Source organism: Oncorhynchus mykiss, chromosome 11, assembly GCF_057628025.1.
Source record: "Oncorhynchus mykiss isolate SJ-2025 chromosome 11, ASM5762802v1, whole genome shotgun sequence".
Lineage (NCBI taxonomy): Eukaryota > Metazoa > Chordata > Actinopteri > Salmoniformes > Salmonidae > Oncorhynchus > Oncorhynchus mykiss.
This window is the reverse complement of record NC_143032.1, coordinates 57,997,288-58,020,508: the sequence shown is the minus strand read 5'-3', so window position 1 is coordinate 58,020,508 and position 23,221 is coordinate 57,997,288. Positions and strand designations below refer to the sequence as shown.

At 43.4% G+C, this 23,221-nt stretch overlaps 1 protein-coding gene across 3 annotated transcripts; it reads left to right on the top strand.

The window, feature by feature from the left end:
- The first annotated feature begins 3,366 nt into the window (after positions 1 to 3,366).
- ido1 (indoleamine 2,3-dioxygenase 1) lies at positions 3,367 to 21,378 on the top strand. Of its 3 annotated transcripts, none has more exons than XM_021621473.3 (10): positions 3,370 to 3,555; positions 4,523 to 4,618; positions 5,036 to 5,155; positions 19,080 to 19,198; positions 19,575 to 19,589; positions 19,799 to 19,898; positions 19,982 to 20,099; positions 20,184 to 20,235; positions 20,369 to 20,517; positions 20,825 to 21,378. In XM_021621473.3, the coding sequence occupies exons 1-10, from the start codon at positions 3,463 to 3,465 to the stop codon at positions 21,286 to 21,288; spliced, it is 1,326 nt and encodes a 441-aa protein (XP_021477148.2). In that variant the 5' UTR covers positions 3,370 to 3,462; the 3' UTR covers positions 21,289 to 21,378. The 3 variants fall into 3 exon arrangements, with proteins under 3 accessions (XP_021477152.2, XP_021477148.2, XP_021477151.2); XM_021621476.3 differs by having other exon boundaries at positions 3,374 to 3,555; positions 4,527 to 4,618; XM_021621477.3 differs by lacking the exons at positions 4,523 to 4,618; positions 5,036 to 5,155 and having other exon boundaries at positions 3,367 to 3,555.
- The last annotated feature ends 1,843 nt before the right edge of the window (positions 21,379 to 23,221 follow it).

The window sequence follows — 23,221 nt, the reverse complement described above, 5'->3', positions numbered from 1 at the left end:
TGATGGAGGGACAATAAAGCCATGATAACCAAGCCATTGGGATCTGATAGAGGGACAATAGAGCCCTGAGTACCAGGTCATTAGTGGCCTGATGAGTTAGAGAGTTGGGTACACCTAAAATATGTCCAGGGTGCATAAAATGAGATTACTGTGGTTCATTGGTCACGTAGAATTTTGACTCATGACTGCCAGTCTGGCAGTAATAATGTCACAGCAACAGCCCTAGTCACAGGATTAACACACACACAAATACAGGTCAATAACTCCACCACCACCCAAGTCTCTCATAGCTGGTACTTCTCTCACAGCTGGTATCTCAGCCCTCCACATTTCCACCACACACACACAGTTTGCACAGACTCACCAATGCCGAGGACTTAACGGGTCCAGTCGAGCTCCCAGTTCATCTGGTGTTGCGCCTGGTGAAGGGTATGTGGTCGTCAATCACATCTGCTTCTCATCTGCGTCTGACAATGCTGGCTTGCTGAGTCAGTGGCTAGATGGTTGGGGTGAAGACGGGCTACTCATTCTAGGATCTGGCTACTCATTCTACGATCTGGCTACTCATTCTAGGATCTGGATACTCATTCTAGGATCTGGCTACTCATTCTAGGATCTGACTACTCATTCTAGGATCTGGCTACTCATTCTAGGATCTGACTTGTGACGACCCTCCTTATTAGGATGCTGGTGGGCGGAGTTGGGAGGGTCGTCAGCTACATGGGAAACACCTGGGCCCGGTGTCTCCCAGGATAAATACACCACTTCCCCATTCATGGAGGAGACTCTCTCCATGCAGACACCTTTATAGACTTTGTTGTGTTTCTTGGTGTTTTTTTGTTGTTGTTTGCTTTAGCATCTTTCAACACCCTGCATTATCACATTCATGCATGCAAAACACTCACTTACACTACTGATTACTGATTACACACACCATTGTATATTATACTTAGTTACTGTACTTATTTAATAAATATATATTTTGTTACTCCTTATCTCCACGTTGTCTCCCTTTTGTTACTGGCTTTGAGCCGGTTCGTGACAGACTACTCATTCTAGGATCTGGCTACTCATTCTAGGATCTGGCTACTCATTCTAGGATCTGACTACTCATTCTAGGATCTGACTACTCATTCTAGTATCTGGCTACTCATTCTAGGATCTGACTACTCATTCTAGGATCTGGCTACTCATTCTAGGATCTGCCTACTCATTCTAGGATCTAGCTACTCATTCTAGGATCTAGCTACTCATTCTAGGATCTGGCTACTCATTCTAGGATCTGGCTACTCATTCTAGAATGCAAGAGGTGTCAGGGAGAGGCTCATGTTGGCTGTCCTCTTATAAAAGGAATGCAACCTGCCAGGCAATACAAATAATATAAAATATGTTGTGTCTTTATATATACCCAATACCCACAGGTGTTCCCACTTCTGCAATCAAAAGAGTCCAGCTCAAAACAAGCAGAAAGGAGTGTGACAGGGCAGACTTTAAGCATACAACAAAATACACTTTTCACTCATATGACCACGCAATTCAGAGTAAGAGGTACTAAAACTCATACATTGAACAAGACTTAGTCTTGTCAACAAATTACAAGTTGAGGGCTTGAAAGGCAAGTTTGCCTACATCAATGATATTTAATGAATGCAACAGATTGAAAGTGGACCTCTGCTATGGAGATAGAATGTTGCATGAAGGTTGGCTAAACACACTGTCACTGTAGAAAGTCATGCACACAAGATTCTACAACCTGGGCTTGCCTATTCTTCCGGTGAAGCTTCACATTCTAGTGACTCGTAAAAAATACAGGCAGCAGCTGGCAGGACTTCCATCCCTCATACTGGCTGTGGCTCTGCCTGGTATGTGTGTTCCAAGGATCATCAGCTGAAATTATAAAGGATGGCAGAAACAATATTTACAATACACTTCTAATTAGTTTTTCAACCAAATGCCCTATCATCACTTTTGGTATAAAGCAGTACGCTGGGGTTAGGAAACCCCTCTAAAAGGCAGACAGACTGCAAGAGAGACAGTAAAAGATTTTTTGAAAATACCTGAGAGTTTGAGCCACATCAGTGAGGTGATGTGTAATCTAGAGGTGGCCAGGGCCACATTGTGAACACATTTCTGCCCAGTGTGGAATACAATTTGAAAAAAGAAAAACCTGCACAGTGTGGATGCACTGAAAGCACATACATTAACTTAAGTTAATATGAATAGCAATAAAATACAGTGGACCCAATGTAGACAGAAGAGTCACATCCAGCTCACATGTAAGTATTATGTGTAAATGCACTTATTGGGATCCGAGAGTTTTCTCATCGGTATATTCTAAATGAAGTAAGAAATGTAGACATAATACATAGCCTAAGCATACCTGTAGACAGCTGTTGGTCAGTTGATATACCGGCATGAATGCAGACAGTCACTCACTGGCCTCCTTGTTGTAAAGTGTATTGAAAACTTTGTTTTCTGTTAGGCTGGTCCTGAGACTGCCATCTTCGCTACACTTTGTGCTGGATTGTACACACACACGCACACGCACACACACACACGTTTTGGTATATTTGAACTTTGTTCAGAGGACAGGAGGATCATTTGACCTTTAGATTTCAAAGTTTCTATGAACTTGCCCAGTGCAGTATTTTATCATGCCCTTGTGTGGAAAGACAAGTCAGAGTAGGCCTACTTGATTAGCCAAAATTGTGTAATTCTGTAAAGGCAGTTAGTAATGTATTTTCTATACATTCCTTAGTTGCATTGACACAAGGTTTGTAAATAACAATAGTGTGCCAGAGGCTGCATCACACACATCTGTGCACACTCTATAAATAATCTATAAATAAGCTTAGCTATTGTTAACAGTAAACCCCCTTGGGAAGGACTAATTAGTTATTGACTTTCATGAGCACATTGTTGTTACTGTGTGTTTTTGGCTACTGTAACCCTAAGCATAACATTGCTTAAAACAATGGTATTGCATATGTTAATTGACAATGCTTAAGTGAATAAGTACAGAGATGATGGTAATCTAAATCACCTGAAATCATGTGATTCTAACCATTGTAATGTGTTATCTATTCCACTAGATGAGGCTGCTGTGTTACTATTTTCTCCACTGCTATATAAGCTGCTATTTTGTTATCAAAATAACAATGTGTAATTTACTGTAACACGTTTCTTGCATAAACATGTTAATAGACTGATAACAGTACAAGTCAAACTAGGTCAAGTCAAACTCGACCCTATAACTACTAACTCATGATGTGATGAGACCATTGTGCAATAGTGTGGTTAAAGGTAAAAAGAAAAGTTGTGTAAGCAGATCTTTGTTGACAGGATTTTCAAGTGAACTCTGTGCTGGGGTCCAGACAGTTTGAGGTCTGGCTGGACTCACTTTGCATACTTACCAGATCATTCAAACTGCCTGACAATCATAGGGATCCTCTTTCAGCCCCCATGGCCACTACTCTCACAGACTCACAGAAGCCTTTCTCTCTGGACCCCTACCATGTCTCTGATGTGTTTGGCTTCATTCTCCCTGCACCCCTGGTAGGTACAGCCTCCATATCTTATGGGATACCCATTGCATTTGTAATCATTGTCAGTCATTAGTGGACATTTGTTGTTTCCCATTACAACTGTTGCTTATTAGTTGTTTGTTAAATCAAAGTAAGTGGAAAGTAAGTAGTATTGATATATTTGTAAATGTTGTAAGCAGGTTGTAACTTTCTCAGCCTCAGACAGTGACATTAGTTTCCCTGAGACCCCCCAAATCAAGCTGTGGTTAAGACTTAGTGTTTTTGAATTTGGAGTGCAGGGTACAAATGAGAGCATTCCAATCCAGGCAAGGTTGATACATGCTATACTTTGTTGAGACAGAATTGGGATGAGCTGTTGCCACTTCTCAAGGGTTATGTTATTGTTCTGTGCTGGACTTTGCTGTTGTGCATTTCATAGACTCCTGTTAAGGCCATTGTGTTCTGGAACTGTTGTTTCAGTAAAATAACTGTTGTGTAACAATTTGATTGTATTATCACCTCCCACTATATAAGGGACATGTAATCATTTACTTTTGGAGCGCCTTCCCTGACTGCGATCACAGACGGATCTACCTTGCCGCTGCTCGTATGCATTAAAATATGCACTATTATACCACAAAATTAGTCTCTGCTTAATCTTTGGATCTAGTTTCCACAACAACTGGCAATTGGCGTCCTTTGTGTTTGTCCTGTTTGTGAACTTTATCCTTTATCCTTGGTAAAGCAAAGCATTGATGTAATGAGGAAACAGCAAGATTGCTTTTCTAACTACTGATATGTCCAGTGCATCATTTGGAATACATAAAATAAGTGGAATAGATTTTAGAACTGTAATTTCATAAGCTTGTTTGACACTTTCCACAGTTGCTTGTGGTCTACTCTGCATAACCTGTCCTGATACGAGACAGAGCATCCAACAATAGTATTAATTGAGGGACAGTACATTGACACTTTCAATATGACTCAATACCCTAAAGACAGAGTTGCCGCCATACTACCAGCCCTGGATGGACATTGCCCAGCATGTTACAGAGCTCATCTACTCTCACACGCTGCGCTCCCACATTCTCAAGGTAAGTCTATGCTGTCAAACTCAGCGGATCAGTAAACGGTTCAAATAGGGGGGAATGGATTGGAATTTCAATTCTACCACCTGGTTGAATTCCACAAACTTGGGTTGGAACACATTATACAGTGGAAATTAAATAGGTTTATATATTCAACCGTTTTTGGTGACAGTTCCACATAAAAAATATTAAAAAATGTTGAATAACAATGCGTGACTTCACCTGTGCAGAGATGACAAAATATAAATCCAATTTGATAAAAGATATTTAATTTAATCGATTAATTACATAACCTGAAGCATTTATATACAAAAACATTTTTTGAAATGGGTAATTTGCAATGTGTCAAGCAGAGTGTATTCATAATTACTCACAATTGTACGTGATATAGTGTCAGCTCCATTCTTCCATTTACTCACTCAGATGCCCTTGCTGAACACCCGATTCCTGGAGAGCCACAGAGAGCTGCGTCTGGCCCATTTGGCCCTGAGTGTGATGACCATGGGCTACGTGTGGCAGGAGGGGGAGAATGACACAGTCAAGGTTTTTCAACAACCCTTCTTATTATGTGCAGTTGAAGTTGGAAGTTAACATACTTAGGTTGGAGTCATTAAAACTTGGTTTTCAACCACTCCACATATTTCTTGTTAAAACTATAGTTTTTGCAAGTCTGTTAGGACATCTAATTTGTGCATGATACAAGTCATTTTTCCAACAATTGTTTACAGACAGATTATTTCACTGTATCACAATTCCAGTGGGTCAGAAGTTTACATACACTAAGTTGACTGTGCCTTTAAACAAAATTCCAGAAAATTATGTCATGTTTTTAGAAGCTTCTGATAGGCTAATTGACATCATTTGAGACAATTGGAGGTGTTCCTGTGGATGTATTTAGAGGCTTAACTTCTAACTCAGTGCCTCTTTACTTGACATAGGAAAATCAAAAGACCTCAGAAAAATATTTGTAGACCTCCACAAGTCTGGTTCACCCTTGGGAGCAATTTCCAAATGCCTGAAGGTACCACGTTAATCTGTACAAACAATAGTAAGCAAGTATAAACACCATGGGACCACGCAGCTGTCATACCGCTCAGGAAGGAGACGCGTTCTGTCTCCTAGAAATTAACGTACTTTGGTGCGAAAATTGCAAATCATTCCCAGAACAACGGCAAAGGACCTTGTGAAGATGCTGGAGGAAATGGGTACAAGAGTATCTATATCCACAGTTAAACGAGTCCTATATTGACATAACCTGAAAGGCCGCTCAGAAGTCACTGCTCCAAAACCACCATGATAACCACCATGATAATCTGTCTGTAAACTATTGTTGGAAAAGTTACTTGTGTCATGCACGAAGTAGATGTCCAAACTGACTTGCCAAAACTATAGTTTGTTAACAAGAAACTTGTGGAGTGGTTGAAAAATGAGTTTTAATGACTCCAACCTAAGTGTATGTAAACTTCTAACTTCAACTGTATATAAACTCAGCCAAAAAAGAAACGTCCCTTTTTCAGGACCCTGTCTTTCAAAGATAATTTGTAAAAATCCAAATTACATCACAGATCTTCATTGTAAGGGGTTTAAGCACTGTTTTCCATGCTTGTTCAATGAACAATAAACAATTAATGAACATGCACCTGTGGAACGGCTGTTAAGACACCAACAACTTACAGACTGTAGGCAATTAAGGTCACAGTTATGAAAACTTAGGACAGTAAAAGAGGCCTTTCTACTGACTCTGAAAAACACCAAAAGAAAGATGCCCAGGGTCCCTGCTCATCTGCGTGAACGTGCCTTAGACATGCTGCAAGGAGGCATAAGTACTGCAGATGTGGCCAGGGAAATAAATTGCAATGTCCGTACTGTGAGATGCTTAAAACAGCGCTACAGGGAGACAGGACAGACAGCTGATCGTTCTCGCAGTGGCAGACCACGTGTAACACCTGCACAGGATCAGTACATCCGAACATCACACCTGCGGGACAGGTACAGAATGACAACAGCAACTGTCCGAGTTACACCAGGAAAGCACAATCCCTCCATCAGTGCTCAAACTGTCTGCATAAGGCTGAGAGAGGCTGGACTGAGGGCTTGGAGGCCTGTTGTAGTAAGGCATGTCCTCACCAGATATCACTGGCAACAACGTCGCCTATGGGCACAAACCCACCGTCACTGGACCAGACAGGACTGGGAAAAATGCTCTTCACTGATGTGTTCCGGTTTTGTCTCACCATGGGTGATGGTCTTATTTACGTTTATCGTTGAAGGAATGAGTGTTACACTGAGGCCTGTACTCTGGAGCTGGATCAATTTGGAGGTGGAGGGTCCTTTATGGTCTTGGACGGTGTGTCACAGCATCATCGGACTGAGCTTGTTGTCATTGCAGGCAATCTCAATGATGTGTGTTACAGGGAAGACATCCTCCTCCCTCATGTGGTACCCTTCCTGCAGGCTCATCCTGACATGACCCTCCAGCATGACAGTGCCACCAGCCATACTGCTCATTCTGTGTGTGATTTCCTGCAAGACAGGAATGTCAGTGTTCTGCCATGGCCAGCGAAGAGCCCAGATCTTAATCCCATTGAGCATGTCTGGGACCTGTTGGATCGGAGGCTGAGGACTAGGGCCATTCCCCCCAGAAATGTCAGAGAACTTGGTGGAAGAGTGGGGTAACATCTCACAGCAAGAACTGGCAAATCTGGTGCAGTCCATGAGGAGGAGATGCACTGCAGTACCTAATGCAGCTGGTGGCCACACCAGATACTGCTTGTTACTTTTGACCCCCCTTTGTTCAGGGACACATTATTCCATTTCAGTTAGTCACATGTCTGTGGAACTTGTTCAGTTTATGTCTCAGTTGTTGAATCTTGTCATGTTCATACAAATATTTACACGTTAAGTTTCCTGAAAATAAACACAGTTGACAGTGAGAGGATGTTTCTTTTTTTGCTGGGTTTCACATGTACTCTAGTTGTTACCATCATGGGATCCCCACATTGTAGCCTGTACATTGAATATATTCACTGATTATGTACTCTTCTTTGGCAAATAAAGGTGCAGTTCAGGTATGAATCTATGTGAGACATTCTTTTTCAGTCATATCCAATAACAGGTGTATCAAACTCCCTTCTTTGAATGATGCTGTATCTGTATGTATGTATTACAATTATACACTTCAACAGTGTTTACCACTCCTGCTCCTAGGACATCAATGATTACACATTGTAACTATGAAATAGACTAGAACCATGATTTAAGTAAAGGCTGAGTTGTAATTCATATATACAGAAAAAAACAGTAAACAATACTTCCTATGCATATCTAATTCCCTTCATTTGCATTAATCTGAGGACACAGGATAGGTGTAGTTTTCAATGAGATACTTAATTTCAACCAATGGAGAATGTGAAACTCTTTATTGAAAGTTCATTATCCAGGTGTTATAAATACATAATACATGCATTATAAATATTAAAATTGTAATATTATATTATAAATACAAGTTCAATCTGTACTTCAATGCACATATGGTGTGCATTATAAAACAGAGGAAGAAAGAGGAGGTGGGGAGAGAGGTGTAGAAGACCGAGGTAAAACAGAGGAACAGGGAAGACAGCATATGATTAATGAATTACAGTGCTACCCTAATATTCTCTCAGTCCATCACAATTACATAGTGTCTCTAGCGGTGTCTCCTAACCAGCCTTGGGCTCCCAGTCGGCCCGAAGGTTATCTTAAGAGCGGGTGAGGTGGCGATGACGGGACTGGCTTCCTCTCTCACATCAAAACATAGATGCAGATGAGAGACAGATGGATGCTCATGCTCAGAGAGCATGTTACGTTTTATTTTATTTTATTCTAACACTGTCAGTCATCATAATCATCTGGAGGTGAAATGCAAAACTGACCTTGGATCATTAACTCTGGGACTACTACATCTCTATCTGTATTTCAATGTAAAGCATCTCTTTAATAATACTTCTTGTTGACTCGACCAAGTGACCTCTCACCTATGATCATGCTGTGCCCACTGTGTCAGCCAGTTCAGATGCGAGAGGGGTTCACCAACACAGCTGATATAACCTAGAGGATTTAGGGAGAAGGGGGAGAGGGATGAAGTGAAGGAGAGAGACTGTTATTGAGAAAATAAGGTAGTTAAAGAGACTGTGTTCAACAGGAATCTGTGTGTGTAGTCTCACCTGGTGTCCACACTAAGTGGCTACAGAGTACTTTATGCTGAAAAACAGACACGAGGACAAACAATAGAAGATAATGTCATTATTAGACTTTTACATTACCAGATCACAACTGAATACATAAATACCACTTGAAGCTTGATGATGACTTGATCATTTGAATCAGTTGAGTTAAGGCAACAGCTGGTGAGGTGTCAGGTTCGCCTCTGTACTTAAAGGGGGATTATTCCAACTCTCTGTGAAATGCTGCAGACCTGCCTGCAGATGAGGTAGGAACACATATCCAACACAGTGGATAGAATTTTACAGGTCAAGGTAGCCTTCTTCCTCCAAATTGTGCAGCAAGTTGTAGTACTGACATGTCACAGCACTCCAAACATCTCTCTATAAGCGTTCCACTCTAACAGAGAGAAAGAAAAGGTTTTGTGGGAGGAAGGAACCTAATCTCCGTGTTCCTGTGTTCTTCCTCTATGAATAGGGAACACTGAGGTGGGTCCGAGGTTATAGAAATACAAGTTGTGTGTGTGCCTCTGTGAGTGGTTACTGACTGTAAGTGATGCAGGCACCTATCTGAGTGTACCTGAAACACTTAAACATAGAGGGCTATGTGTTTCACCACTTGGTTATTGCAAGGCTAACCCCCAGGTAAATCATGACTTGGCAGCAACAGGGGCTTGATAGTCAAGTGAAAATGGCTGGTTGTTCATTAGGTGGTGGGAAATATGCAATATGCATACAAAATAAATACTTACCTTCCCTGAAAATCCATCTATACCGCCAAAGATAACAATGTTATATCTTGAAAACATGCATTGGAATTAAAAGGGAAATGTTTAAACTATTAACCTGCTTCATTATTTATGTATTACCAGTTGATGAAGAACAGCTCCAATTTCATATATCATTGAACATTTGTCTACGAATAAGTAAGAATAAAAGGTTAAAATAACTTCTTAGATTTGATGGAGACATTATACATCTTAGTACCTTATCAATTTATGATTTGTATCAATGTGGACGAGAGACAAGGGAGCAGGAACAGAGAATTTGTCACGGATCCCTCTGGAACTTTCATTACACACACCTGTCCCCTATTACCACCTATTAGTACTTGTACAAGTGTACCCTTTGGTTTCCATTGGGCTGTTGATTATTGTTTCAATGGCCGTTGGTCGTGTGAGTACCTGTGCTGTGTTTTGGCTTTCGTGCCACGTATATTGCGCAGATGATTACCGGTCTCGTTCCTTGTGGTATCATTGTGCGCTTGTGTTATTTATTCAAGGTACTCCTCGCTCTTTTGTTTGGGTTTCAATCCTGTGTTTTTTTTACATGTTTGTTTGGTCTTCGTCCCCGTGCCTTTACACAGCACGCTGTAATTTGGGTAAAGAAATAAAAAAAACTATTACGCATTTCAGCGTCTGTCTCCCGATCACTTCATACCAACGTGACAGAATAATCGACCATTAAGGGAGACAGTGGGAATGGCCCGTCCGACGCAACTTTGGCAGCTGCAACTGGGCCGTCCGACGTCTCCACAATGGTCCGTCCGGCGACGCCACTTCCGGTCCGTCCAACGTCACTGCTACTGGTCCGTCCGACACCGCCGCAACTTTGGCAGTGGCAAGTGGCCCATCCGACGACGCAACTTCGGCAGCTGCATCGGGTCCTGATCAACCCGCACTGCGTTCCTGTGATCGTGCTCGAGGCCGGTGTCATTGTGCTGCTGGTGCAGCGCGTCAAGGCGGGGGGGGTGGAGGTACTGTCACGGATCCCTCCGGAACTTTCATTACGCACACCTGTCCCCTATTCTCACAGATTAGTACTTGTAGAAGTGTACTCTTTGGTTTCCATTGGGCTGTCAGTTATTGTTCCAATGGCCGTTGGTCGTGTGAGTACCTGTGCTGTGTTGTTTTGGCTTTCATGCCAAGTGAATTGCGCAGATGATTACGGGTCTTGTCCCGTGTGGTATCATTGTGTGCTTGTGTTATTTATTCGAGGTACTCCTCGCTCTTTGTTTGGGTTTCAACCCTGTGTTTTTTTGACGTGATTGTTTGGTCTTCGCCCCCGTGCTTATGAGTTGCCATGAAAGAAAGTTAGATGAATTCAACTGAAAATGGCGAGAACAGGCGTTCGTAGCTAAATGCTTTTGGTTTGCTTGAGAATAATAATTGCATGATTTATCATTCTACGGTATGTACACTACCGTAGATCTTTGTTTCTGGCCATTTGGTTTGTGACCATTTTGAGCCTGTAATCAAATCCACAAATGGACCTCCTGGCAAGAACATATCTGCCATGCTGACCTTCAACATGGGGGCCCCTCAGGGGTGCGTGCTTAGTCTTCTCCTCTACTCCCTATTCCCCCACAACCGTGTGGCCACGCACGACTCCAACACCATCATTAAGTATGCCGACTACACGACGGTGGTAGGCCTGATCATACGATGATGAGACAGCCTATAGGGAGGAGGTCTGTGACCTGTAAATGTGCTGCCAGGACAACAATCTCTGCCTCAAAGTCAGCAAGACATAGCAGATGATCATGGACAAAAGGAAATAGAGGGCCGAGCGCACCCCCATTCATATCGACGGGGCTGTAGTACAGCAGGTCGAGAGCGTCAAGTTCCTTGGTGTCCACAACACTAAGGAACTATCATGGTCCAAACACACCAACGCAGTTGTGAAGAGGACACTACAATGTCTCTTCCCCCTCAGGAGGCTGAAAAGATTTGGCATGGGCCCTCAGATCCTCAAAAAGTTCTACAGCTGCAGCATTGAGAGAATCTTGACTGGCTGCTTCCCTGCTTGGTTTGGCAACTGCTTGGCATCTGACTATAAGGTGCTACAGAGGGTAATGCGTACGGCCCAGTACATCACTGGGACCGAACTCCCTGCCATGCATTTACATACAGTGCCTTGCGAAAGTATTCGGCCCCCTTGAACTTTGCGACCTTTTGCCACATTTCAGGCTTCAAACATAAAGATATAAAACTGTATTTTTTTGTGAAGAATCAACAACAAGTGGGACACAATCATGAAGTGGAACGACATTTATTGGATATTTCAAACTTTTTTAACAAATCAAAAACTGAAAAATTGGGCGTGCAAAATTATTCAGCCCATTTACTTTCAGTGCAGCAAACTCTCTCCAGAAGTTCAGTGAGGATCTCTGAATGATCCAATGTTGACCTAAATGACGAATGATGATAAATACAATCCACCTGTGTGTAATCAAGTCTCCGTATAAATGCACCTGCACTGTGATAGTCTCAGAGGTCCGTCAAAAGCGCAGAGAGCATCATGAAGAACAAGGAACACACCAGGCAGGTCCGAGATACTGTTGTGAAGAAGTTTAAAGCCGGATTTGGATACAAAAAGATTTCCCAAGCTTTAAACATCCCGAGGAGCACTGTGCAAGCGATAATATTGAAATGGAAGGAGTATCAGACCACTGCAAATCTACCAAGACCTGGCCGTCCCTCTAAACTTTCAGCTCATACAAGGAGAAGACTGATCAGAGATGCAGCCAAGAGGCCCATGATCACTCTGGATGAACTGCAGAGATCTACAGCTGAGGTGGGAGACTCTGTCCATAGGACAACAATCAGTCGTATATTGCACAAATCTGGCCTTTATGGAAGAGTGGCAAGAAGAAAGCCATTTCTTAAAGATATCCATAAAAAGTGTTGTTTAAAGTTTGCCACAAGCCACCTGGGAGACACACCAAACATGTGGAAGAAGGTGCTCTGGTCAGATGAAACCAAAATTGAACTTTTTGGCAACAATGCAAAACGTTATGTTTGGCGTAAAAGCAACACAGCTCACACCATCCCCACTGTCAAACATGGTGGTGGCAGCATCATGGTTTGGGCCTGCTTTTCTTCAGCAGGGACAGGGAAGATGGTTAAAATTGATGGGAAGATGGATGGAGCCAAATACAGGACCATTCTGGAAGAAAACCTGATGGAGTCTGCAAAAGACCTGAGACTGGGACGGAGATTTGTCTTCCAACAAGACAATGATCCAAAACATAAAGCAAAATCTACAATGGAATGGTTCAAAAATAAACATATCCAGGTGTTAGAATGGCCAAGTCAAAGTCCAGACCTGAATCCAATCGAGAATCTGTGGAAAGAACTGAAAACTGCTGTTCACAAATGCTCTCCATCCAACCTCACTGAGCTCGAGCTGTTTTGCAAGGAGGAATGGGAAAAAATGTCAGTCTCTCGATGTGCAAAACTGATAGAGACATACCCCAAGCGACTTACAGCTGTAATCGCAGCAAAAGGTGGCGCTACAAAGTATTAACTTAAGGGGGCTGAATAATTTTGCACGCCCAATTTTTCAGTTTTTGATTTGTTAAAAAAGTTTGAAATATCCAATAAATGTCGTTCCACTTCATGATTGTGTCCCACTTGTTGTTGGTTCTTCACAAAAAAATACAGTTTTATATCTTTATGTTTGAGGCCTGAAATGTGGCAAAAGGTCGCAAAGTTCAAGGGGGCCGAATACTTTCGCAAGGCACTGTACTTATGCAAATTGCATATCTGTATTAATTTTTCAATACATCTGCAAAAATGTCTAAAAACACTCAGTATAGGGTATTGTGTGTAGATAGGTGAGACATTTTTTTATTTTTTATTCAAGCTGTAACACAACACAATGTAGAATAAGTCAAGGGGTATGAATACTTTCTGAAGGCACTGTATATAAAATCTAATTTTATTTGTCACATGCGCTGAATACAACAGGTGTAGAACTTACAGTGAAATGCTCACTTACAAGCTCTTAACCAACAATGCTGTTTTAAGAAAAATGCCTAAAAAATAAGAAATAAAAGTAACAAATAAGTAAAGAGCAGCAGTAAAATAACAATAGTGAGGCAATATACAGGGGGTACCGGTACAAGGTCAATGTGCGGGACACCGTTAGTCGAGGTAATTGAGGAATATGTACATGTAGGTAGAGTTATTAACATGACTATGCATAGATAATAACAGGGAGTAGCAGCAGCACAAGGGAGGAGGGGCAGTGCAAATAGTATGGGTAGCCATTTGATCAGATGTTCAGGAGTCTTATGGCTTGGGGGGGTAGATGCTGTTTAGAAGCCTCTTGGACTTAGACTTGGCGCTCCGGTGCCATGCGGTAGCAGAGAGAACAGTCTATGACTAGGGTGGCTGGAGTCTGTGACAATTTTTAGGGCCTTCCTCTGACACTGCCTGGTATAGAGGTCCTGGTTGGCAGGAAGATTGACCCCAGTGATGTACTGGGCCGTACGCACTACCCTCTGTAGTGCCTTGCAGTCGGAGGCCGAGAAGTTGCTATACCAGGCAGTGATGCAACCCATCAGGATGCTCTCGACGGTGCAGCTGTAGAACCTTTTGAGGATCTGAGGACCCATACCAAATCTTTTCAGTCTCCTGAGGGGGAATAGCTTTTGTTGTGCCCACTTCATGACTGTCTTGGTGTGCTTGGACCATGTTAGTTTGTTGGTGATGTGGACTCTCAACCTGCTCCACTACAGCCCCATTGATGAGAATGGGGGTGTGCTCGGTACTTATTTTCCTGTAGTCCACAATCATCTCCTTTGTCTTGATCACGTTGAGGGAGAGGCTGTTGTCCTGGCACCACACAGCCAGGTCTCTGACCTCCTCGCTAAAGGCTGTCTCGTCATTGTCGGTGATCAGGCCTGTTGTATCATCGGCAAACTTAATGATGGTGTTGGAGTCGTGCTTGTTCATGAGTGAACAGGGAGTACAGGAGGCAACTGGGCACGCACCCCTGAGGGGCCCCCGTGTTGAAGATCAGCATGGCGGATGTGTTTTCACCTACCCTTGTCATGTACATATTACCTCGACTACCTTCTACCCTTGCACATAGACTCTGTACCGGTACTCCGTGTATATATTCTCATAATTAAATTTGTATTATAACTCATTGTTGGGAAAGGGCTCGTTAGTAAATATTGCATGATCTACACCTGTAGTATTTGGCGCATGTGACAAATACAATTGTATTTGAATAAATCCTGCACACAATGTGCTTGTTTTCCATTTTCTTCTTGATCAGGAATCCTATTTGATTTAACGTGTGTCACATCTGCTCCTGCCACGCCCTCCAATGCTCATCCGGTGTCTCCTTGACCTGCCGCCACTCCCCCAGTGCTCTCTCCCTCTCTCTGTGTGTGATTGTGTGGGCAGAGACAGGTGTGCTGGAGTCAGAGCAGATTCCCACCAGCTGCAACCTGTTCCATAACCAAGACCTCTACAAATACTCAGTCCTGCCACTTCAAAACTACCAGAACGTAATCTCTGCCCAGTCAGTCCATGTCTCTAGCTGTTTGTTCCTGTTGTCCCTGTTTTCCCTTGCCTGACGCTGTTTTCCTCTCCGCTACAGTTCTGCCCGCTCTGACTCTGGTCCCTGTCTCCAGTCCGACTTCTCATCTGTCCTGCTACTCGGTCCTCGATTCCCCACTCTACGCTCCTTTGGATTCCCCTCCGGAACTGCTTACCCTGTTCCCACACCTCTGCCTCAGCCTTCGCACCTGGTTTCCAGCAACCCGCCCAAGCTTCCCCTGGGCTGCATTCAATCTTCCCCCCTTGTTTCAATAAATACCTTGGTTAACTTATCCCAGTCTCCCCATCTGAGTCTGCTCTTGGGTTCACCTGTTCCGCTCCACGTGACAATGTGTAAGAGGAGAGTCATTACCCATAATTCTGCACCTTTTGATAGTTACATTTGAAGTCAGAAGTTTACATACACCTTAGCCAAATACATTTAAACTCAGTTTGTTCACAATTCCTGACATTTAATCCTAGTAAAAATTCCCTGTTTTAGGTCAGTTAGGAATCGCCACTTTATTTTAAGAATATGAAATGTCAGAATAATAGTAGAGAGAATTATTTATTTCAGCTTTTATTTCTTTCATCACATTCCCAGTGGGTCAGAAGTTTACATACACTCAATTAGTATTTGGTAGCATTGCCTATACATTGTTTAACTTGGATCAAACATTTTGGGTAGCCTTCCACAAGCTTCCCACAATAAATTGGGTGAATTTTGGCCCGTTCCACCTGACAGAGCTGGTGCAACTGAGTCAGGTTTGTAAGCCTCCTTGCTCGCACACGCTTTTTCAGTTCTGCCCACAAATGTTCTATGGGATTGAGGTCAGGGCTTTGTGATGGACTCTCCAATACCTTGACTTTGTTGTCCTTAAGCCATTTTGTCACAACTTTGGAAGTGTGCTTGGGGTCATTGTTAATTTGGAAGACCCATTTGCAACCAAGCTTCAACTTCCTGACTGATGTCTTGAGATGCTGCTTCAATATATCCACATAATTTCCCTTCCTCGTCGTGCCATCTATTTTGTGAAGTGCACCAGTCTCTCCTGCAGAAAAGCAGCCCACAACATGATGCTGCCACCCCCCGTGCTTCAAGATTGGGATGGTGTTCTTGTCACGCTCTGGCCATAGAGAGGTTTTTATTTTCTATTTTGGTTAGGCCAGGGTGTGACTAGGGTGGGCATTCTAGTTTCTTTATTTCTATGTTTTCTATTTCTTTGTTTTTGGCCGAGGGTGGTTCCCAATCAGAGGCAGCTGTCTATCGTTGTCTCTGATTGGGAATCATACTTAGGCAGTCCTTTTTCCCTCTTTCATTTGTGGGTTCTTATTTTTGCAATGGTTGTTATTGTGCCCTGCAGAACGTCCTGTTCGTATTTTGTTATGTTGTTGTGTAACGTCTGGTGAGTGAAATGAGTGAGGAGTCAGATGCAGAGAGCAAAATGAACAGGAAAACGCTTTAATGTCCTTCAAATCTTAACAGGTCCAAAACATGGGTGAATGTCCAAAACACTGGCGCTAAACCAACCCAAAACCTAGACACAAACACTGGACAGCGAAAACCCAAAACCAAAACACGATACATCACCAAACGTAACAACCAACAAGCCCGCACAAACACCAGCGGGCAAAACAAACTTAAATAACACCCATTCCAAAACCCCAACAAGGAACAGGTGAAAACAATTATACAAAAACAAACGAAAAGGAAAAAGGGATCGGTGGCAGCTAATAGACCGGCGACGACGACCGCCAAGCGCCACCCGAGCAGGAAGGGGAGCCACATTCGGTGGTATTCGTGACATGTTGTCGGTGATGTTCAGTTAATAAATAAATAGAATGAACACGTACCACGCTGCGCTTTGGTCCAATTCTTCCCATGACTATCATGACAGAAGAACCCACCACAAAAGGATCAAGCAGCATGGCCAGGAGGAGAAGGGATCCTGGGCACGGGAGTAAAGGGAGTTTAGGACATCGTGGACATGGGAGGAGATCATGGCATGCGACAAAAGCCTGCCATGGAAACTGGCGGAGGCAGATAGAGAGGAGCGGAGAGATCAGGAGTTACTGCAGAGACAGGAGCACGAGAGGCAACCCCATTTTTTGGCGATGATCTGGGTTGGCGAGCGGGGCAAGCGGAGTTGGTCACGGTTCCAGTGCCATGTTTTCCGGTTTTATGCACCTTCAGTGCAAAGTCACAGCCCAGTGCATGCAGTACATGCTCTCCATACCTGCCGCGTAAAGAGGGGTATCCAGCCAGGAAGGGTGGTGCCGGCTCAGCACTCCTTGTTTCCAGTGCGCCTCCTCGGACCGGGATATCCAGCGCCGGCTCTCCAGTGTGTCTCTCCAGCCCGGTGAGTCCTGTGCCTGCTCCACGGACCAGGCCTGCAGTGTGTCTCCCCAGCCTGGTGAGTCCGGAGTCTCCAGCAATGGTCCCCAGTCCGGGGCTTCCAGCGACGGTCCCTCCGGCCATGATCGGTGGTCTGGTTCCTCCGGCGATGATCTGTGGCCCGGTTCCTCCAAGTGAAGTTCCATGCACCAGGGCCGCCACCAAAGCGGAGGGATCTGCGGGGGGAGGGTGGTCTACGTCCCGCACCGGAGCCGCCACGGTAAGGGGATGCCCACCCGGACCCTCCCCTTTAGAGTCAGGTTTTGCGGCTGGAGTCCACACCTTTGGGGGGGGGGTGGGGGGGGGGTGGGTACTGTCACGGTTTGCAAGCCTCCCCTTTATCCTCCAAACATAACGATGGACATTATGGCTAAACAGTTCTATTTTTGTTTCATCAGACCAGAGGACATTTGTCCAAAAGGTACCTTCTTTGTCCACATGTGCAGTTGCAAACCGTAGTCTGGCTATTTTTCATGGTGGTTTTGGAGCAGTGGCTTCTTCCTTGTTGAGCGGCCTTTCAGGTTATGTTGATATAGGACTCGTTTAACTGTGGATATCTATACCTTTACCTGTTTCCTCCAGCATCTTCACAAGGTCCTTTGCTGTTGTTCTGGGATTGATTTGCACTTTTCGAACCAAAGTGCAGAACACGTCTCGTTCCTGAGTGGTATGACGTCTGCGTAGTCCCATGGTGTTTATACTTGCAATATATTGTTTGTACAGATGAACGTGGTACCTTCAGGCATTTGGAAGTTGCTCCCAAGGCTGAACCAGACTTGTGGAGGTCTACAATTTTATTCTGAGGTCTTGGTTGATTTCTTTTTTTTCCATGATGTCAAGCATAGAGGCACTGAGTTTGAAGGTAGGCCTTGAAATACATCCACATCTACAGCCTATCAGAAGCTGCTACAGCCACAACGTAATTTTCTGGAATTTTCCAAGCTGTTTAAAGGCACAGTCAATTTAGTGTATGTAAACTTCTGACCCACTGGAATTGTGATACAGTGAAATAATCTGTCTGTAAACAATTGTTGGAAAAATGATTGCATTGATTTAATGACTGCAAAGAAAATGTATTGATCTACTGGGATTTTTTAAAGACTAACTTTCTGTTTTGTCTGCATGGATTCAAGAGAAGTATAATTTCGCAATTTTGACCGTGTATAGTTTTGAGGAATGTATTTATGTTTTTAGAATGCAACTACATTTTGAAAATGCATTCACTGTTTTATAAAAGGCCACAGTTCTGTGACTTGTCAACTCTATTTTGAAAATCGAAAACATTGTTCCAAAGAATGCTTGAACGTGATTGATAAAAACTGTAATATCGTCCTACTGTAAATCAAAGGTGAAATTATCCAGCAACTTTGGCACCTTCAGGTTTGAGACATGGAACACCAACAAATAGTTCCTGGATGCAAACACATCCAGGACTTGAATATCTGTAAACATAACCCCAGGCATCATGCAATGCACCGAGAGTATCATCATGAAAATAATTGCATGTCCCTCTGATATGAACTCTTATCTCCCATAAGATACTCCCCCGCAACCTGGCCGTTCCATACTGGAAGGTGTCTCAGCGTCTAGGCCTTCCTCCCATCCTTACCCATGCAGACGCAGTACTGGCTAACTGGAAGAAGAGGGATCCACATGGGTATGTTTGGAATAATCAAGATTCTCCGGGGCAGCAGGTAGCCTAGCGGTTAGAGAGTTGGGCAAGTAACCGAAAAGGTGCTGGTTTGAATCCCCAAGCTGAGAAGGTGAAAAATCTGTTGATGTGCCCTTGAGCAAGGCACTTAACCCTAACTGCTACAGGTTCGCTGTTAAATATTAGACCCTAGCCATGACCCCACTCTCTGTGTGTTTCTCAGTGAGAGTGGGATATGCAAAAAACACATTACCTGTGTGAAATATGACAAGGATAAGCACCCCCTAAATTATTATTATCTGCCTCTACTGTTCTCTTTTTGTCTCAGTGATATTTAAAGGAAATGTGTTTCTTTTTCATGTCACATCATCTCCCGTACCAGACCATTTGACATGGAGTAAGTATTGCCTTGAATAATTGATTCCAACCAGCTGTATTTGTAGATTCCACACATTCCAATAGTCTTTGCTCGTTGGCTCTCGCTGACATTTGAAATCATACTATTGCAATCTAACAATCTCCTGAAATGTTTGCAGGAACTTTAACTTCTTCTACCAGCTGTCATTGTGGCCATGGTGATAGTTGTTGTTTTCATCGCTCTCCCAGGAACTTGGAGCTGCTTGTCACTCTGCCTGGTGGGGACAGTGTGAGGGGGTTCTTCATGGTCACTCTACTAGTGGAGCTGGCTGCAGTGCCAGCCATCAAGGTGAAGGTCTCTTCTGAAACCCACAGAGCTGTAAAATGAGATGCCCAATTCTGAGTGACATTGTTAATGTGGGTGTGTTTCAGAGTATTCCCCTGGTTATTAATGGGGTCCAGTGTGGTGATGCTGAGACTGTTACAAGGGCACTAGAGGAAATCAGCCAGGCGATGGAGGGCATGACAGATGCACTCAAACTGATGCATGGTACTACAACTGAAACAGATGTTTTACTGTGTTGATATTCAGTCCAGTTCACCTGCATTCTCAGCGTATCTTATGTTGTTCCAGCATATGTCAAGCCAGATGTCTTCTATGGCATTATAAGGATCTATCTGTCTGGGTAAGTACTGAACACCCCTAGTAGTCCTAAACGATACAAAATGAGTCTGACAGAAGTTAATTGTCTAAGTTGTTAATGACACATAAAATATGACTGTATTCAAAATGTATGTGTGTGTATGTGTGTGGATCAGGTGGAAAGATAACTCATCCATGCCAGCTGGTTTGGTGTATGAAGGCATCCAGGCAGAGCCTATGGAGTATTCTGGTGGGAGTGCTGCCCAGAGCAGTCTGCTGCACTGCTTTGATGAGCTGCTAGGAGTCAAACATGAGGAAAATTGTGGTAAGAAAGCAAAATTAGACAGGTCCAGAGGAGTCAATAATACCACACAATAATTAATAAATGTTTTGCAGAGATACAAATGGCTGTGTTAACAAGTACAATCTTAACAGATGTTTCCTTTGGCAATAAGGAAGTGTTCACTAAAAAACATAAAGAGTTATTGAGTTGTGTTATACATACTGTATGTGGCTGAAGGCCTACAACATTTTGGCATGGCATTATATTTTACATAGGCATGTTTTTTAACACAAAGGTCTCCTGAAGATGTTATTTCCACTGAGGGTGAAAATGCTTTCTACTTGTACAGGAGCCTTTCTGACCCGTATGAGAAACTACATGCCCTCTTCCCACAAGCATCTGATCCAGGACATATCTCTGCAGCCCTCCCTGCGAGGCTTTGTCCAGCAGGAGGCCAGTGAGCTTCTGACCGCAGCTTTTCAGCTATGTGTGACCAAGCTAATGGCCCTCCGCAGCTATCACATCAACGTGGTCAGCTGCTTTATCACCGTTCCCGCTGCCCGTGCCCGCCAGCTGCGAAGACAGGGCAACAGTTCTCAGGAGGAGACTGTCAGCAGGGCGCCCACGGCTCTGGAGGAGACGGGTACTGGCGGCTCGGGCATCATGAGCTTCCTAAAGACTGTGAGGGACCGCACACGGGACGTCTCCCTGCCGCTGGACAACAGGGCCATGCAGAAGAGCACAAATGGAGCACAACCTCAAAACACACAATACACAACTCATCAAACACATCTGCAATCTAACACATTTTAGAGACACTTTTATACCTACAGTGTGTTTAATAAATTAATGAAATGACTTGTAATTATGAGAGGTTTGTGCATGACAAGGTTTGATGTCTGACTAAATGAGTCCCGGTGTTATTGACATGCTCTGTATAAATGATGCTACTCTTTCAGTTCAAACCTTAATTTAAACCATCAGTGTTCGTTTCCGTTAAATGCAACCACTAATCTCTTTATTCAATCTAAAATGGAATGTAAAATATATATTGGATGACTAGTCCAGACTGACTGTGATCATACCACAACCCCAAATCCTGTATGGAATTTGGTCATAGTCAGAAAACTCGCACTGATCCCCAGGGCAGGCTGAGGAAAGTTTTGAAAGTTAGCTTATCCTGACCTGACAGTTAATACATACAACCAGGGTGATACTTAACTGTAATCTGAGTACTGATTTCATATGTCATCACGGACAGTATAGTCAGGGTTTTTCTGTATTTTATGCAACCTATCCTACATGTCCTGTTTGGGAGTTTTTGCTAAAGAAGTAATTGAAGGTCCCTGCAGTTCATCATCATGATGACTAATATAAACACATTGCAATACAACCTCCACTGTCAGCAAAGAGCAGGTGTCCCACAAAAAGCTGCAGAGCCCAGAGACACCAGAGTAGGGCACTGACTCAAACAGCATGGCTCACAGACAGAGAGAGGGAGAGAGATAGAGCTGTGACGTGGTAAGGTTGGACTCAGCTGCAGAAAAAAGACCAGACAAAGAATCCGTGATTAAGGATAAACTTAATACTTTACTGAGAAACATTAGCTGCAGGATAACAGTACACAACAAACACTAAGTCTCGCAAACTCACTCAGGAAACAACCGCACACGGTAAACAATTCAAGCTTATTTTTTTTACTCCTTTTTCTCCCCAAATAGTAGTTACAGTCTTGTCCCATTGCTGCAAATTCCGTACGGACTCGGGAGAGGCGAAGGTCGAGAGCCGTGTGTCTTATCAAAAACAACCCAGCCAAGCCGCACTGCTTCTTGACACAATGCCTGCTTAAACCAGAAGCCAGCCACACGAATGTGTCGGAGGAGACAACGCACACCTGGCAACCATGTCAGCGTGCATGTGCCCGGGCCCGCAACAGGAATCGCTAGAGTGCGATGGGACAAGGGCATCCCTAACCCGGACGAGGCTGGGCCAATTGTGTGCGGCCCCTTGGGTCTCCTGGTCGCAGCTGTCAGCGACAGAGCCTACACTCTAACCAGGATCTCTAGTGGAACAGCTAGCACTGTGATGCAGTGCCTTAGACCACTGCACCAGCCCGAAACACACCTCTTTTAACAGGGAAATCATAATGAGTAAATTGAGTGTCGTTGATGTCTCTAGGACAGTGTCGTGTCTGTGACTATCACTAAATGACTATCACTAAGTGACTATCACTGACTGTTATTTTATCAAATCAATTCTCTGTGTAATTCAAATCGAATCAAATTTTATTTGTCACATACACATGGTTAGCAGATGTTAATGCGAGTGTAGCAAAATACTTCTAGTTCCGACTATGCAGTAATATCTAGCAAGTAATCTAACAAATTCACAACAACTACCTTATACACACAAATACACACAAATGTAAAGGGATGAATAGAATATGTACATATCAATGAATGAGCGACACCGTTTGGCATAGGCAAGATGCAGTAGACGGTATAGAATACAGTATATACATGTGAGATGAGTAATGTAGGATATGTAAACATTATTAAAACCTGTTTGGGATAGGGGGCAGCATTTTCACGTTCGGATGAAAAGCGTGCCCAGAGTAAACGTCCTGCTACTCAGGCCCAGAAGCTAATATATGCATATTATCAGTAGTATTGGATAGAAAACACTCTGAAGTTTCTAAAACTGTTTGAATGATGTCTGTGAGTATAACATATCGCAGGCAAAAACC

Coding starts and splice junctions, on each gene's coding strand:
- ido1 (XM_021621473.3), top strand. CDS start 3,463: ATGGCCACTACTCTCACAGACTCACAGAAGCCTTTCTCTCTGGACCCC. Junction 5,156..19,079: donor GGGAGAATGACACAGTCAAG/GTTTTTCAACAA, acceptor ATCTCCCATAAG/ATACTCCCCCGCAACCTGGC. Junction 19,899..19,981: donor CTGCAGTGCCAGCCATCAAG/GTGAAGGTCTCT, acceptor GGTGTGTTTCAG/AGTATTCCCCTGGTTATTAA.